The sequence below is a fragment of the Rhinolophus ferrumequinum genome, chromosome 3, assembly GCF_004115265.2.
Source record: "Rhinolophus ferrumequinum isolate MPI-CBG mRhiFer1 chromosome 3, mRhiFer1_v1.p, whole genome shotgun sequence".
In the NCBI taxonomy this organism is placed as follows: Eukaryota; Metazoa; Chordata; class Mammalia; order Chiroptera; family Rhinolophidae; genus Rhinolophus; species Rhinolophus ferrumequinum.
In genome coordinates, this window is record NC_046286.1 from 98,776,862 (window position 1) to 98,794,907 (window position 18,046).

At 41.9% G+C, this 18,046-nt stretch overlaps 1 protein-coding gene across 2 annotated transcripts in view; it reads left to right on the plus strand.

The window, feature by feature from the left end:
- Positions 1 to 1,488: 1,488 nt before the first annotated feature.
- ARID1B (AT-rich interaction domain 1B) overlaps positions 1,489 to 18,046 on the plus strand; it is a 398,528-nt gene continuing 381,970 nt past the window's right edge. For both annotated transcript variants that reach the window (XM_033096399.1, XM_033096409.1), the window contains exon 1: positions 1,489 to 3,093. In XM_033096399.1, the coding sequence (XP_032952290.1) occupies positions 1,549 to 3,093 (1,545 nt within the window). In that variant the 5' untranslated portion in view covers positions 1,489 to 1,548. The remainder of the gene's footprint in view (positions 3,094 to 18,046) is intronic.

The window sequence follows — 18,046 nt, forward strand, 5'->3', positions numbered from 1 at the left end:
TATATTATGTTTGATCTTATGTTTATTAAACATAACATGTATTTCTTTTAGTTTTGTTTCCAATTGCCTAGAAACGAACTCATATCAAAAGGGTTAATTGAGCACATTAACCTCTGAAATATGGTGAAAAGCATCATATAGGTTTATGAAGTTATGGGATAAACCTTAGCTGTTGCTATTTATGACCGTTAAAATTTCCATGTGTAAGTTGTTTGGAGCATAACACACAACTCTTCATACTTTCCTTTTAGAGAGGACAAGTGCATTGTAAGAAAGACGCTCCTTTGGGAATACTTTGAGTTTTCACTGATAAGCCTACATACATATATAAGGACGCTTAAAATATAGTTATATCAACATTATCTTTGGGGCAGGTGCAGTCAATCATAAGCATTTATTGAGTACTTGCTGTGTACAGAGCACAGTGCTCCTCCGATTCGGCTAAGGATCACTTAAACTCTCCTAATTTTGCAGTTTGAAGAAGTGGGAATTATGCTGATGGCCCGAAATCAAGGCACAGAGGCTAACACTGAAAAATTACGTAACTCCTGGGAGAGACAGTCCTTTTGCACCGATTGCCCAAATATTTTCTTTCTCCGTCGGCTCCTCGTACGTAACCTTTGAGGCCAACAGACAACTTTGTTCCCCAGCCCTTCTCCCTCTTTTGTCTGCTCGTCAGACTCGTTTTCCACCTTTGTATCGTTCCTTTTAGACGTGAAAACAAACACGCGAACGCCCGGTTGGCAAGGAGACGGAGGCACGAGGGGGAAAGTGCAGCCTTCATCCGCCCCACGCCGCCGCGCTCCGGGCGCCTGCGGAGCGGGCCCAAGCCCTAGGGCCCGGGCCCGCCGGGTGCCCGGGAGGCTGCGCCCAGGCGGGCGGGCGGCGGGCGCAGGGCCCGGCGGGCGGCGGCGGCCCACCGAGTCCAGTCCACGTTTTGCGAGTGCACACGAGTAATCAGAGAGAAGTGGATAATAGTTGCTCGGGCTCGCTCGGCTCCCTCTCATGCCATGCTGGGCCCAATAGGCTCAACCAGTCGTGTATTTACCCATATCCGGGTTAGAGAGGAAAAGAGAAAAGTTTCATTTAAACCTGAACTCAAAACTTTCACCATGAAATCACACAGCGGGAACAGGCCCAGACCGTAAGGCGTGACTCCCGGTTCGGCTCCGGCGGGGCCTGTGGAGGGGGAGGGGGCTCACTCGATCCCCGTCGGGGCGTGTGGATGCGCACAGGAGGGGCCGCGGACTAAAAAGTGGGTTTTATTGTCTCCCCCCGCCCCCCGCCCGGCCTCGCCACGCCGCGGCGATCATGGCCGCGCGGGCAACAGCGGCAGCGGCGGCGCGGGCGCGGGCGGGCAGCGGCGAGCGGCGGGCGCCCCCCGGGCCGCGGCCGGCGCCCGGGGTCCGGGACCTGGAGACGGGGGCGCGCGGCGCGGCGGCGGCGGCACCGGGACCCACGCTGGGGGGCGGCGGCGGCGGCGGCGGCGACGGCGGCAGCCTGAACAGTGTGCACCACCACCCCCTGCACCCCCGTCACGAACTGAACATGGCCCATAACTCGAGCGCGGCGGCCGCTGCCGCCAGCACTAACAGCGCCAAGAGCGGCGGATCCGAGGCGGCTCTCAAGGAGGGTGGAAGCGCCGCCGCGCTGTCCTCCTCCTCCTCCGCGGCGTCCTCCTCTTCCTCCTCGTCGGGCCCGAGCTCGGCCATGGAGACGGGGCTGCTCCCCAACCACAAACTGAAAACCGTTGGCGAAGCCCCCTCCGCACCGCCCCACCAGCAGCACCACCAGCACCACCATGCCCACCACCAGCACCACCATGCCCACCACCTCCACCACCACCACCACGCATTACAGCAGCAGCTAAACCAGTTCCAGCAGCAGCAGCAGCAACAGCAGCAGCAGCAGCAACAGCAGCAGCAGCAGCAGCAACATCCCATTTCCAACAACAGCAGCCTCGGCAACGCGGGCGGCGGCGCGGCTCAGCCCGGTCCCGACATGGAGCAGCCGCAACATGGAGGCGCCAAGGACAGTGCCGCGGGCGGCCAGGCTGACCCCCCTGGCCAGCCTCTGCTGAGCAAGCCGGGCGACGAGGACGACGCACCGCCCAAGATGGGGGAGCCGGCGTGCGGCCGGTACGAGCACCCGGGCCTGGGCACCCTGGGCGCGCAGCAGCCGCCGGTGGCCGTGCCCGGGGGCGGCGGCGGCGGCCCCGCAGCCGTCTCGGAGTTTAATAATTACTATGGCAGCGCTGCCCCTGCTAGCGGCGGCCCCGGCGGCCGCGCTGGGCCTTGCTTTGATCAACATGGCGGACAACAAAGCCCCGGGATGGGGATGATGCACTCCGCCTCAGCCGCCGCCGGAGCCCCCAACAGCATGGACCCCCTGCAGAACTCCCATGAAGGGTACCCCAACAGCCAGTACAACCATTATCCGGGCTACAGCCGGCCCGGCGCGGGCGGCGGCGGCGGCGGCGGCGGAGGAGGAGGAGGCAGCGGAGGAGGAGGAGGAGGAGGAGGAGGAGGAGGAGCGGGAGCGGGAGCGGGAGCTGTGGCGGCGGCGGCCGCGGCGGCGGCAGCAGCAGCAGCAGCAGGAGGCGGCGGCGGCGGCGGCGGCGGCTATGGGGGCTCGTCCTCGGGGTACGGGGTGCTGAGCTCCCCCCGGCAGCAGGGCGGCGGCATGATGATGGGCCCCGGGGGCGGCGGGGCCGCGAGCCTCAGCAAGGCGGCCGCCGGCGCGGCGGCGGGGGGCTTCCAGCGCTTCGCCGGGCAGAACCAGCACCCGTCGGGGGCCACCCCGACCCTCAACCAGCTGCTCACCTCGCCCAGCCCCATGATGAGGAGCTACGGCGGCAGCTACCCCGACTACAGCAGCCCCAGCGCGCCGCCGCCGCCGCCGTCGCAGCCCCAGTCCCAGGCGGCGGCGGCGGGGGCGGCGGCGGGCGGCCAGCAGGCGGCCGCGGGCATGGGCTTGGGCAAGGACATGGGTGCCCAGTACGCCGCCGCCAGCCCGGCCTGGGCGGCCGCGCAACAAAGGAGCCACCCGGCGATGAGTCCCGGCACCCCTGGCCCCACCATGGGCAGATCCCAGGTAACCCCCGCGCCGGCCGGGCCTGCTTCCGCCGCGGCCTCGGCGCGCGCCGCGAGCCCTAGTTTCTTTCTTTCCGCGTACTTTTTCTGCGTCTTCTGTCGGGGGAGGTGGGGGTGAGGCGCCCAAAGCCATTTTAAGTGGTGGACGCCTCCCTTAGAGTCTGGGGAGCGCACGGTGTTCGAGTGCGCGGCCCGGGGGCCTGGCGAGGGGGTCTGGCCGAGGGCCGGGCCGGGCGCTGGCACTGCCGGCGGCCGAGCACCCCGCCTCGCCACCCCACCCCAGGCCCGAGCCGCGCGTGCCGGAGTCGGGGACTGCGCCGCCAGCCAGCCGTGTGGGCGCTGGGGACGGTCCGGCGGCTTTTGTAACCAGACCGGCGCTCCGGCCACTGTGGTCTGGGCAAGAATATTAACCTCGTCTTCTCGGTTAGCGCCAACAATAAGCATTAACTGGGAAAAGAACGAGGAACTTTGTCCTACCTCCAGCCACACCACGTTCTCTTTCGGCTTCCAAGGTGAAGGCAGGAAAAATAGGTTAGCTTTGTGGTAACCGAGTGTGGTTTTCGGAGTTATGCCCAGCCATTCAGAGATAATTCGATGCGGGCTTTGAGTTGGAATATTTACTAGCAAAAATAATACCCAAATGTACAACGATGTGAGGTGAAATATTCTAAAATATATCGATTCATTCCTAAGAAGAGCCAGGAAATCCATTATTTGGCTTACGGGCTGCTTGGAAGGAGTCACCTTCAACAGATAGGCTATGTTAAAGGAACACAGTCCGGTTACATTGAACTTATTTTGATCATGGATTTGGCATACATTTTATTCAGCAAGTCCAGGAAAATAGCAGGTCAGTGAAAATTGATCATTTTGGATAGGATTTATAAGGATTTTCTTTAATTTGCTGTCACCCAAGTCCCGCAGCGTTATTAGGAAGTGTCCTGCACTCTTGCCGCTTCTTGCTCGTAGGCTGAGCCTAAAGACTGACTTGATCTCCTTTGCAAGGTTTGGAATTTGAATTGTGGAGGTAAACTGGCTGTAATAGTCTCCAGACAGCTGCCTCTGAGTTGACATCTAATCTGCCATCTGATTGGCTCCCCTCTCACCATTGGGCATTTAGCACTGCTGATGTAAATAGTGCTGAGCAGTACAGTCACAAAATTCTTGCCACAAATAATAACTGAGCTCTATTACAAGCAGATGTAAGGTTGAATGTTATTTAAAGCTTAAATTATTGTGAATCGTATTTATTAGTAAGAGAATTAAATACATGAAAACGTTACACTGGTGTCCAGTATTCGGCATTGACAAAATTCAGATCTTTGGTAATCCTAACATGGACATTGCATGTGTCACAGCCCTTGACTGTAGAGTGAGGAGATGGCAGTTAGAAGATAATTAAAGGATTTTTACCAAATTGGGGGTTTGTTAAGCTTTATAAAAATAGGCTTTATAGATTAAACTATAAAAAAATTTGCATTATGTCATCAGACATAGTTTATTATAAATTTAAAAGTTATACTATTAAAAATTTCAAGATTCTGATATACAACAATACCTTTCAGTGAAATTTAATTAGCTTTATAACAAGATTAAAGCTGTATTTCTAGTCATTTGTTTTTAACAATTCTGACCATTTTGTTTATGGATGAGATGTTTTAGTTAGAATTGACATTATATTTAAAAAACATGAAGAGAAAACTATATAATGTTTGCAGAGAACAATTAGTTAAAAGGAAAAAATGGATAGTCTTGTGAAATACTAAAAGTCATTTTATATTTGCTTCTGATTTGGAGAATACAGAAATGCCCCAAGAACCTTTTTTTCCCTTGATTATTTTGTTAGATTAGCTAATGTGAGCCTTATTTGAACTGTTTACACAATGAATTAGGGAAACTATATTACATTTAAGTTATGTTGGGTGTGTTTCTTCCAAATAATTTGTTTTTCATAGACATTTTCATGCTGTGAAAGGTTTTATATTTTTAATCTGTTTGAAAGGAATAACATTGTTTGTAATGTATTTTTCTACTCAGCTCATTTATTTAGGAAGGTGTATTTTAATAATAATCATATCTTAGAGGAAAGACTTGTCTGAGTCAGTGAAGGACTGAATTTAACAGATAATCATGTGACTCCCAGGCTGAGGACGTTTGTGTCCACTGCTTTCAAATCTTTAGTTAGTGGAGTTTTACTTTTAATGATAATATATATTTTCCTATTATTGATAGAAAACTTGCGATTTCAATTTTTATTTTTGATTCTCACAAGTAAAAACATACAGAAACCTTATGTAAATAAATCCATGTAATTAATTTTAAAACGATTTGCTTTGTCAGCTTGCTTTTAAAGGGACAGTTTAGAATTCACATCTTTGTAAACTAGAAATGAAAGGATGACAGACGCAGATGTAGGTCCATGTTACTTTGGAGTATTATTTCTTAATGGTACCAATCATTTTAAGTATTTTGTTTTCTTGGAATGAGTGAATCCATTATGTCCTCAGTGTGACCCTTGGGAATAGCTTTTTTATTTTTGCGGGGGAAGAAAAATGATAGGCATATGACCTAGATTCACAGATTTCTTTTAGGTACCTTACCGTGTAACATGTGGAATGTGTATTCTTTATATTTCTTCTTTTTTTGGAACGTTAGTATTATTTAGTATTTGTTATGGTAATTGTACTAAGAAACACTCATTTGTACAAAATATTAAATTACTTCATAACTATAGGTCATAAAACCTATTAAATCACGTTGTTAAATGATGAAATTTTTTTGTGGCTTTTAACACATTTAGTTTCATTTTTGATATTAGGAAATGGTTTATATTGGGTGGCCAATGTTTTTGTAATTAGGAACAAAATATATGCATGTATTGTAAGGGGAGGGTCTTTTTGAAAAGTGAAATAAGCCATTTTATGATACAGTTTTGCATTTTTTTGAGATAAAGTGTTCAGATATAATGATTTCAAAAGGAATACGGAAGTCTACTCATATAACTAAGATTTTATATAATGTCCACATTTATGCTGAATTCCATTAATGCTATTTTAACTTTAGTTTTAGAGACTATAATACAATAATAAAAAATGAACCTTATTTACCATTAAAAGAAAAGTGATTAGCTGGCTTACAAAGCAGGAAGTTAAAGACTGATTCCTGATTACCTTAAAATTTGTATAAGATACATTATAGTATAACATGGACTTCCTACTTCCCCTCCCAATGAAATCTTATCCTATCTGATATTTTAAATCTCATAAAGAAATTTTTGTGGCCTAAATTTATATATTTGCCGAGGTATGGCTGGCTGGCTGCTCTGTCGTCAGAAGATGTGGGATTGGCAACTGTGGTTCATAGAAAAGGCCTATCATTTAAACAACAACAAAAATATAACATAAATGTCTACAATTTTCTGTTTTCCTAGGTTATCTGGCATGAAATTATGCATGGTTTAAAACCGTTTTCATTGAAGATCCTGATTTCTGTGTACTTTTGACAGTTTTTTTTTTAATGGCAACTGCTCTCTAAGACAGCTATCACTTAAATTTACATTTATATTAACACGGAATCAATAAGTATATTCCAGGGAAAAACATATTCTTACCTTGGGTCTATAATGAGGAACCTTAATCTCTCTTTTCTTTGGTTTTGATCTATATTTAGGAATGAATTTTTGGCAAAGCTTTTTTTATACTTGTTCCATTTTTCCCAGTGTCATAGTATCAGAAGTGTGTACCTACACTCTAAATATTGTGTTCCTTCATTAGAATTGAGAGAATAATGTCTTCACTTTCATATAAAAATAGCATTAATTCTGGTTTGAGAACTGCTTTTAAAAATGTAAGAAATGTAGGGGAAAACCTAATATAAACTCACTTGGTAATTTTATTAGACACAGACACATATTTTAAAAGATAGGTGTAATAGAATGGGGTTGAGTTTTCAGATCTATTTCTTACTAATGGGCTTTATTACTTCGTAGTTTAGGGCAGGGTGTATTTAAAAATGTGACTTCTGATGTAATAGGAACATACTTATTTCCCTAGGATAAATACCAATATGACAGGCAAACCGAAAAGATTATCATTTCATTTATTTAACCCTGTCCTCTCCTTGGAAGAGAGTGGTTTGATTAAAATTTGTTGGAGTTTGTGAAATTTTGCTCCTTACTGGAAGACTGATTTGGAGATGTAAATTTTGGCATAGGAAACTATATTAGCTTTTTGCCCACTGTCCTAAATGATAGAGGCTTTTCTCACCACACTAGACTGACACTGATCAGTTAATGGATCTGTGTGCTTTGATCCTTCCGTATTTGTGGAAAAGGAACTAATATTCAACTTGTGTCACTTTCATTTTGAACTGTGTGTAGATTTGTAAATTCGAGGCGTATATTTTATGTTTGAAAGAATTGTTGTGTGTTACTTAAAGCAACTGATTTGTGGAGGCCCAAAATGAGTATTAATAAAACTCATGCCATTATTTTTTTTTTTGCGGTATTTAGATTTTGAAAATGCATGTTACAAAATTTTTATGACATTTTACAATGCTGTTTATACTTAAGGGCCCACATCCATGTCACAGTCTTTTTTGGAATGGGGTAGTTTTCAGGCTCATGCCTTTTCAGAGGTGTTTTTTTTTTTAATCAGGAGATTTGTGCAGATTCTCTGGATATGTAAAATAGAGCCACACTTGCTTGTATATGCATGCGTGAGGCTGAGTAATCCCAAGTGCTGGTTCCCTGTGGTGTGGGGGAGAAGTACCAGGCAAAACTAATCATCCAGCAAGGATATGTTTATATATCATAAATGTAGATCTGTTATACAATATTGCTTTTTCCAGTTTGGAGGCTATTTATTTATAAAAGACTAAGTGGCCCCTTTTGGCTTAATTGGGTGATTGAATGAATTAATTTTGATCTAAAAACTTGGTATACTTTAGTGACTTTTTCTCTTAGAAATTTCATAGAAAACAATTTAGGTGTCGTTAAATGTCCACTTATTTTGCCTTATGCTAACATCAAAATGAATGAAATTGTTGATATATGTATACTATAGTTTTACTTATAGTATACATATATCAACAACAAGTTGATATATGTGTCAACTTATTGTTGATATACGTATACTATAATTTAACTTAAAATTCACGTTAATTGAGTGACTGAGTGAATTTATCAAAGAGAAAATATGTGTTTCCCCAGTAAGTTTTCAGTAAACATTTTCAAAGTCTAACTTGGAGTAATTCTAAGAAACCTATTTCCTTAGATTTACTTATTTGAATAGGTTCCAGTAGGCAGTTTTCAAACTCACTTCTGAATGGATCAATGCTACAAATACTACAAGCCTGCTGAGTTTGACAGATGAACTAATGATGAAATTAATTTATTGCTAGGAAAAAGACTAAAGCCCTAAAATCTTAAGCATATCTGGTTTAGCAATAGATATTCTTAGGTAGATGGCAGCAGAATCTGGATGTCATAGCAAGATGGTCTTTTAGAATTGAACTAGATTTGGCCTCTGTTAACCATCCTCCATAGGAGCTACTTCTCAGTGTCTCGTTTGGGCCTTGATGAAAGATGAAACTTGAGAACCACACAAGAAGTCATTCCTTATTAGGTGTCTCTGGAAGGGGAAGCCATATTTGATGAAATCCAGAAGAAAATCCTAGACTATATTTGTAAAGAAACTATGTATGTATTTTTTTATTGTGGTAAATATATATAACATAAAATTTACCATTTTAGCCATTTTTTGGTGTACAGTTCAGTGGCATTAAGTACATTCACATTGTTGTGCAGCCATCACTCCGTCTATTTCTAGAACTTTTTCATCTTCCCAAACTGAAGTAAAAATATTTATTTTTTCTTCTTTTTCTTCATGTCAGACTTAAAAATTGTTAGGTATTAATGTGTGTTGTAAGCAAAATAATCTTATTTTTATAATCATTACTCTTGCCACTTCAGAGTTTATTAGTAAATTCCTCCTCCAAGATTATGGTGGTTTTTGTTTATTTGTTTTTAGTCTATTACTTCCTCCCAATTCTAACATTGGAGTAATCCACCCAGCTTCTGTCTATTTGGAAATGTGTGTTGTGTAGGTTAGTTGTTTCATTGTCAGTTCTGTCATTAAAAGTTTAAAAGTAACTTTTTGAAGCCTTTCTGCTTAAAGGTTTGGGGTACTTTGTTGAGAGAAACCTGGGACTTTGTTAGACAATAAGGAATGGAAATGAACTGTTCTCATGATCATTTTTCTCTTATTTCTCTCATCTTTTGCATTTTAGCCTCTTTTTAAAATTATTGGTTTTATCTTCTTACTACAATGAAAATCATTTACAATGATAATAATTTTTTTCTGTTTGCATTTTAAGTTCTGGGGCATCATCCCACCACCCCAAACCAGAGCAAACAACCAATCCACGTGATGCTGAGTTCCTTTTCATAGTGTTCTGAGAGCCAAATTTTGTGCTTTCCCCCCTCATGTCTTTAATTTGTAGTCCTCAGCAAAACTGCAAAAATTCTTAGTATGTGGGAAAATTCCTAAATGAAGATGATTGGCCTTTTGATTATGTTTTAGAGGCAGCTGCAAAGGGATACTTCCTAGTATCTTCATCTTTCTTGAACAGGCTTTTTTCGTGTGTAAACTCTTGGAATTGTGTTTTAGCTGCTACTGATGCTGATCTGTATAGTTGCATCTTTACATGATCATTTACATACTTTAATGCTGGGTTCCACAGAGGGCACAGAGAAGATGGACTGTGATTCAAGAACGTCTGCTGGGCAGCAACAGTTATTTAAGGTGTAAACAGTTAGCATTTGTGTGTGCTGTGAGGTGTATGTTAGATAAATATCTACTCCAAACGACCAGTGGCAAATATTTATTGAGCACCCATTTTCTTAATCAGCCTTGTGCCAGACACAGATGCCAGCCAGGATTTGGGGATTGCTGCTGCTCTTGTGTGCAGTTCAGGCAGAGGGACACTGCCAACGCCGGCTCCCACTGTACCTGGGCATGGGATTTGGGCATCGTTGACTTAGGACTGGCTCGTTTAAACAAAAGTGCAAATACATATAGCAACCATGTGGGTCAGCTGTCTGTTGGCCTGCTTTGTTTTGGGTGGGGGAGTGGATTTTGGCAAAATAAATAATTGTAGATTGTTGTGATATAGCTGATATGAGATAGTGACTCTTTTTCCATTTCTGCCAATCAATTACTGGCTTTGTGCCAGAGCAAAATATAGATCCGCTACAGAGAATAATAACTAAAAGAAGGGAAATACAATCACTTTGGAATTTATATAGTGTGGTCCTTTTTCCTCTTCTCAGTTTGCTACATTTCATGGGCTCTTGGAAAAAAAGTTAAAAACAGTCTGCTCAGATTTAGGAAGATACTTAGATTGCTGGAGTATTTTTGGTAACTGTTTAGATAATGTATGCTGGTTGAAGAGTAAATTCAGCTACTGCTTCTGGGTCCTGAAATAAACCTTTCAGAAAGCGAGGCATTGATGATTAGTGGAGGCTGTTCCAGATTCTTAGTATCTCCTGTTCCTTTCTGTGATGAGCATCTTAGAAATTCAAGCCCTGACCATACTTTATAGCCTTATTTTGAAATGATTGGTAATTATAAACTTTGTCTAGAATTTGATATCTAATTTCTGAAATTTCAAGAAGCAAAATTTAAGATTCAGTGACCATATGTGTATATAAAGCTATAAACCCTTTTTAGTATCCTTTAAATTTTCTGCTTCTAGTTTGTATTTTTTTATAATAAATTCACTTTACGCAATGAATTATAAATGACCTTGGAAATAGAAATGTAAAACATTGCTACTGTACTGCTGAGCAAGTATCTTTCCGAAAAAGCAGACATATTTCTAAGGGAACTGGTATATTTGTTGTATATTAGTTTATTCTGTTAGTATTATGAGGAGTTAGCAGAGAATACGAATATATTACAAGGCATCTTGATGTAATGGAGAGACCTGGGGTTGGGATTGGTCAGATCTTGATTCATTTATAGACTTCAGCACCCATTTTCTCTGAGATGGGTTAGGGGCTCAGTTTCCTTACCTGGAGTATTGCCTGCTGGGCAGGGTTGTTGCTGAGGTCATTGCTGTAAATCCTGTGGCCTCTGTACTGGCCCGTCTTCTTTCCCCACCTGCCTCCCCAGTGGTGTAGTGAGGGGGACGTGGGTTCTTATTCTCTACCTGGCTCTGCCCCACTTCAGGGTGTGATTGAGGACAAGTCCCTGCCTCCATCAATCAGGTGACCCCCAATCCCTCCCAGCTGCAAAATTCTCTGCTGCTTTGAATTAAAAAAAAAATAGTGCCTCATTAGCTATGCGCCACTGAACAGCTTATTAAACTATACTAGCTCCCAGACATGTTCAGTGAATATAAACTGAGACCTGTGCAAATACACAGACTTCGTGAATCCCACTGTAATTTCCCTCACAAAATGTAGTTTTGTGCTGATTGGGACTCTTGTAAACAGTTCCATGACTTGGCTTTGGTTTACCAATAGAGCCTACGCTGCACTGATATCATTGGAACAAGGAGCTGCCCCATTTACTATTCCATCCTTAATATTAATTAGTAAATTGTGTTCTCTGGCCAAGAATCATTCCTTTCTTACACTTAGACCTTTCCACTTTGATGCTTGGCAGAAAAATAGGCTGGCTTTTAGGGAAAGTACTTTTTGCAAAGGGACAAAGTTTCACAAATTTGAAACTGGGCTTTTTTGGGATTCTGGGTGGTGGACTTGTAGTCTCTCATTAGTTAAGTAACTTGCTTCTGTATCTGCTTCACTTCACTACATGTGTGATTCAGATTTGGTGCTTTAGCAGGATCATAATTTACTGGGGCTGCTCTCAAATACCCAGAACAGGGAATGTCAAATTTGAGAATGACAAAGGCATGCCTCAAATATATAGAGAAGAACAATTTTTTTTTTACGTTTTTATACTGAGATTTATAAAAAAGTATCAGGGACAATATGTAATTCTATCATGAACAAATTCTTACTGAGTACCATTTGGTGCACAAGATACAAAGAGCAAATATAACATATGATCCATAATTTTCCCTGGTAAATTATCATAGCTCCTGTGTTTAAGTAAGTGGAAATTAAAATGAATGGCTGCGTTATAGTTCTGCAGTTCTATACAGAAAGACTATACCCCTCAAAGTGCAGCATCTAACTCTGAAGAGTAGTTAATGTATTCAAACTGAAAATTTCGTGATGAGTGTATTACACATTTCCAGTGTCAGTTTCAAGGAAATCTGTTCAGTCGGTGTTTCACTATTTTATGTGGAAGGTCACTGTACTTGGAGATTGTTCTTAGGTGCTATGACATTGATGAGAAATTGATCTTAATTTGGATTTTGTTTTGGGTATCCTATGGTGATTTTTCTGCTAAAGAAATTACTTTGTAGCATCATTAGCATGAAGAAATCAAAATTCAGCTCATTTACTTTCACCATATTGCTCAGAGTTCTGTATGCCATGGCTTTGTGACTGTAGATTTGTGTCGTCATGACGAGAGCTGGGGCATCAGACAGATGTTTGTGGAGAGTTGACGGGTCCCTCTGACTAGGGCCTGGACCTTGACAAATTGACAACGCAGTGACTAAGAACATGTGAACACAAGATAGTAAGAACAGGTTAGGTGGGGAAAGTTTTGATGTTAGAGGGACACCTCACAGAGACTAGATTGGGGTGGGGGTAGGAGTAGGAAGGCTCCGTGCAAATCAGCTCTAGTCAGCGAGTCCTGACTAGCAGAATTTCAAGTGAAGAGGCGTGGGGCTGGACGCAGATAAGGGCAAGAACCAAAGGTGTGCAGGTTAGAGAACCTGGAAGATGGGACATTTACCACCTGTGTGACCTCAGGCGAGTTACTTCACCTCTCTGAGGTTTGTAGTTCCCTCATTTCTAAAGGGATGGGAAAGAGTACTTGACTTATGCAATTGTTGTGAGAGGTAACTTTATAAACTACTGGTACACTGCAGTACACTGGCGAGGAAATGGACGTTTTCGTCCAGTAACAAAGGACTGCACTTTCTCATGGATCAGGAATTAAAATGACTTGGTTGTGGTTCTGTATTAATTGATTTAACAGCCTGTTGGTCTTCCCTCTCAGAAAAAACAGGTTAATACTTGAAGCTTATTTCTAATCTAGATGTTTCAGTTTTTTGTTGCCTGATGTGTCTTTACCTTGCCAAGTGTTTAGGAAAAGTAAGTTATGGAGCGACTGATCACATTTTGATCACATTTCTAAAATGTCTCTTGTAGTTTTCCAATATGTTTACAGCCATGCATTTTTTTAACTGGTAAGGAAAAATAAATTCTAAAGATCGCTAATTGGAACATTGAATTTCACCACCATCAACAAACATTTCGTGCCCTTGGTGTAGGGGCACAATACCAGAGAGAAAGATATCCAGAGAATATTGGTGAATTGTTAAGCCTTGTGTTGTCATAGTTTATTGGAGAGGCATGTTCTTAGATTACTGAGTGAATATTGGTGATTAAATACAGAAGATAGTTTGTGGGATATTTTTATTTGACTTCCTGTCCCATTTAATTAGAAATATGGATTGAGTAATTATGGCCTCAAAAACAATCTAAATTTTGAGCTGAAGGAAATTGGTGGTAGGCAGACAACTTTCAAATTGGTGAAGTGGATCTTTGCTTCTAGTAATTTTCTTCATACATTAAACATGTAGCTCATTTTAACTGTTGAAAGTTTTAAACATTGTAGTCACATTTGTTATGATTTTGCTGTGTTCAAAAATCTTCCCTTTCCCCCCTCTTAGTGCCAACTCCCTTTAATTTCATTTGGCTGACTAGAGAAAACACTCAGGCGGGTGCCAGGCTCACAGCAGCCAGAGCTGGGCTTTGTCACACTCCTGGTTTCTCGTCTGGTATCCGTTCCGTGTGGCAAGACTTTGTCCCTCCTCCACCACTGAAGTGTTTGTCAGGAGTGTGAGTGCTTGCAAGTAGTAGTGTTTTACTTTTATTCTGTAATTAATTAGTGAAGATAGGTTGCAAAAAGCAATTTTGTGTTTTGTCTTTGTGCATTAAGCTCCTATAATTTTCCATATCACCTTGTTACTAATGAGGAGAGAGAGAAGCATGGAGGAAGAAGGTGAATTTTATTTAAGGCAGTTCTGTGTATTCAGATAACATAAAGGAATGTTGCGTTTTTAGTCTCAGTACCCTTTCCTGGTCTCAGTAGTTTCATGGTTCATTGAAAAACTAATACAAAGAGGTTGTAATCAGCTGTTAAGATACTTGAGCCAACTGATTGTCAATATGTTGACGTTTTAGTCTCAGTGCATCTAGAAATTTCATATCAATGTGTTTTATGAAGAGGGAGGTGTACCAGCATGGCTAACCCAGTCAAGCTGAAATCTGGATTTGATTTGCGTATGTGGTGTTTTTTAGGGGACTCTCAAAGTTTCACACATGAAATAGACTAGGTAGTGTGTGCGGCATCACATGATCAAAATATTTCCCCCTTGCTGCTGCCAGAAGTTATCTATTGCTTCTCAACAATCTTACTTGTTGGGCATCATGCCAAGATGTTTAAGACAACCCCTTACGTGAGCTGTTCCATTCTTAACCTCTTTGACTGAAGTGCCGTGACCTTCACATATGTAGATTAGCCATGTGCTCTGTGAATTGAAACTTGCTGCCTCAGGAAGAAAGGGTTTTTTTTTTTTGTTTTTTTTTTAAATTCCACTGGGAATTTGACAGCCATTCATCCCTGACCTGGGCAGAGGTAATGCAAGGAAATTGGATTCCAATGGAACGCGGACAGATAACACAGGGAGGCAGGCAAGCTTTCTGCCTTGTTGAGGATGAATATTCCAGCTATGGATAATGTGCTGATGTGAAGGATATGAAAAACGCAACACAGAGAGAGAGAAATGTAGGCGTTTTGGAACAATGTCCTTAAAAAAGGACATTGTTAATGTAGGCATTTCTAATTAGCTTTGACTCTACTGTTTCTCTTCCTTTCCAACCTAAATTTTTGAAATCTTTTTTGAATTTTTGTTTATTTTTTAATACTACCTGAGAATTAACTAATTTTAATATTGTGGGCAAGCCTGGGCTTAAGTACATTTAATTTAGATGAGCCTTTCAAAGGTAGAAGTCATTGGCAGGTTGGAGAGATGAATGAATGGTACCACCTGTACCTGGAAGACTCAGCTTGTTTCTTGTTTTTGCCCTATTACATTTTCAGATGAACTTACACTTAACAGAGATAGCTTCACTCATGTGAGCTTTCTTACTCAGTTTTATAGTGATTAATAAAAGTGATTATCGAATAGTGAGTTTTTGGATTTTTATTAGACAAAATCAGTTTTTAAAGAGTATTAATCTTTGCTTTGTTGGTAAACATACTTGAAATTAAAATTCAGTATAAATAATAGACATGACACTTGATTTGGTTGATATGACAGTATTCAGAAGAAAAGTTCTCTATAAGAATACTGGTCTGAAGTGGTACTCCAACTAGTTTCTTAACAAAAGGAGGGATGGTTAGGGCATTCGGAAGTTGATGAGTGCTTTTGTGTACCTCTCAGAGCTGAGCCTTTCCTGGGTACCTTAGAGCTTGTGAAACACGATGGCTCAGAGCATCGGGTATGGGCTCTGTGGGAGGTGTGGAGATACCTCGCTCTTTCTGTGGGGTGCAGAAGAGGACGTCTGTGTGGGAGTAGGCTGAATGGAAACAGGGAAGGGAAGGGAAGGGAAATTATTCCTTGACTTGAGGAAGACATTTCTTTTCCATATGAGGACCACCACCACCACTACCACAGCAAATGGGAAAAGTGGTCATGAGCATGCAGACGGTGGGGACATGCACGGATTTCTGTTAACATGACAGACGTAAGGCGTGGCAGACGGTAATGCATTGATGGCAGGACTAACGTCTTACCAGCATCTGGATGTACAATTGGGAAGATAGAGCAGCAAGTTGGCCCACAAAATTAGATTAATGCAAGGGTGGAGATGAGGAGGCGTGGCCCTTACCTGAGCAGACAGAGTCATTTTGCAGTTGGAGGAGGAGCAAGGCAGGTGTGTGGTTAAGGTCACAGTGGGCAAGAGCACACAGACCCTCCTGGGAGAGCGGCCCGCTGGGTCCAGATGAGGCTGGAGAAGTGTTAAGGTGCTGGTCAGTCAGGAGCCAAACTTGAGTGATTTTTTTTCTTTAAAGGGTGGCCTGTAAAAGACTGTTCTGTGGGGGCAGATGAGATGGGCCTCTCGTTCTAGTCAGGAGTGATTGGTAAAACTCTTACAAACATATTGCTTTCCATTCTTGGCCTCTCAAAGAAATGCAGGGTCAGAGAAAGAGTTTTAGATAAGCCCTAAATAATAGTGATATAATAAAAGCGATCACAGTAATAACACCTGTTATTGCGCATCTACTATGTGTGCCAGGCACATTGCATGTATTTTTTTTAAGGGTATGTCATTGTTTTAATTACATTTTTTTATTGAGGTAACATTGCTTAGTAACATTATATAAATTTCAGGTATACAACATTGTAATTTGATATCTGTGTATTACTCACCACCAAATGTCTAGTTTCCATTTGTTACCATATATTTGACCCCCTTTACCCATTTTGCCCTCCTCCCAGCCCCCTTCCCCTCTGGTAAATACCATTCTGTTGTTTGTATCTATGAGGTTGTTTTTGTTTGTTAGTTTGTTCCTTTTTGTTTCATATTCCATATGTTACTGAAGTGATACAGTTTTTATCCTTTTCTGTCTGACTTATTTCACTTAGCATAATACTCTCAAAATTCGTTTGTTGCAAATGGCAATATTTCATCTTTTTTAATGGCTGAGTAGTACTCCATTATATATGTATATATGTATGTGTATATATATGTGTGTATATGTGTGTGTGTGTATATGTGTGTGTACACACACAGACACACACACACACACACACCAGGGGTGCCAAAAAATGTATACATATTTTAAGAGATGTTATCTCTGTATTAGTTTTTGAAGTTAATTCCGTAGCAATGTGTAGTATGACATTCGCTCAAAAGATGGTGTTAATCAAATAAATGCTAGTGTCATTCATTGTATTACAATTTTAATAGTTTTTTCCTTTCTTAAAATGGGTATACATTTTTTTGGCTGTGTGTGTGTGTGTGTATCACATTTCCTTCATCCAATCATCTATGGACAATTAGGTTGTTTCCATATCTTGGCTATTGTAAATAATGCTGCTGTGAATATAGGGGTGCATATATCTTTTTGAGATAGTGTTTTATATTCATTAGCTAAATACCCATAAGAGGAATTGCTGAATCATATGGTAGTTCTGTTCTTAATTTTTTAACATTTTCTGTGTGACGTTCGTTCGACTGTAGTCAAATGATATTTCCAGGCCACTGACTGCAGCGTTCGACTTCATCCCACGAGCTCAGTGTTCCAGAAAGGAAGTTTAGGAAAGCAGATGTACATTTTTCTATATTTTTGTGTTTTTCAAGAATGAATAACAATTGGAAATTTTTATACTTTAATCATTTATTTTAATAAAATGTAGCACCTTAACTGTATTTACTTAAAAATATAAATACTGTAGTAATTATTTTCTGTAGATTTTTGACACATTTTGGAGAACAAACTTGAAATCAATTAATGCAGTGAAAAGGTTAAGGATCCTTCATGTTTTCCACAGCAGCTGCACCAATTTACGGTCCCACCAACAGTGCACCAGGGTTCACTTTTGTCCACGTCCTCTCCTGCACTTGTCATTTGTCTCTTTGATAATAGCCATTCTGAGAAGTGTGAGGTGATAGCTCATTGTGGTTTTGCTTTGCATTTCACTAATAATTAGTGATGTTGAATGTTTTTTCATATACATTGCACATGTTAATTGCGATCCTTTCAACAGTCTTGCAAGGCAGTCTCCCTATTTTATAG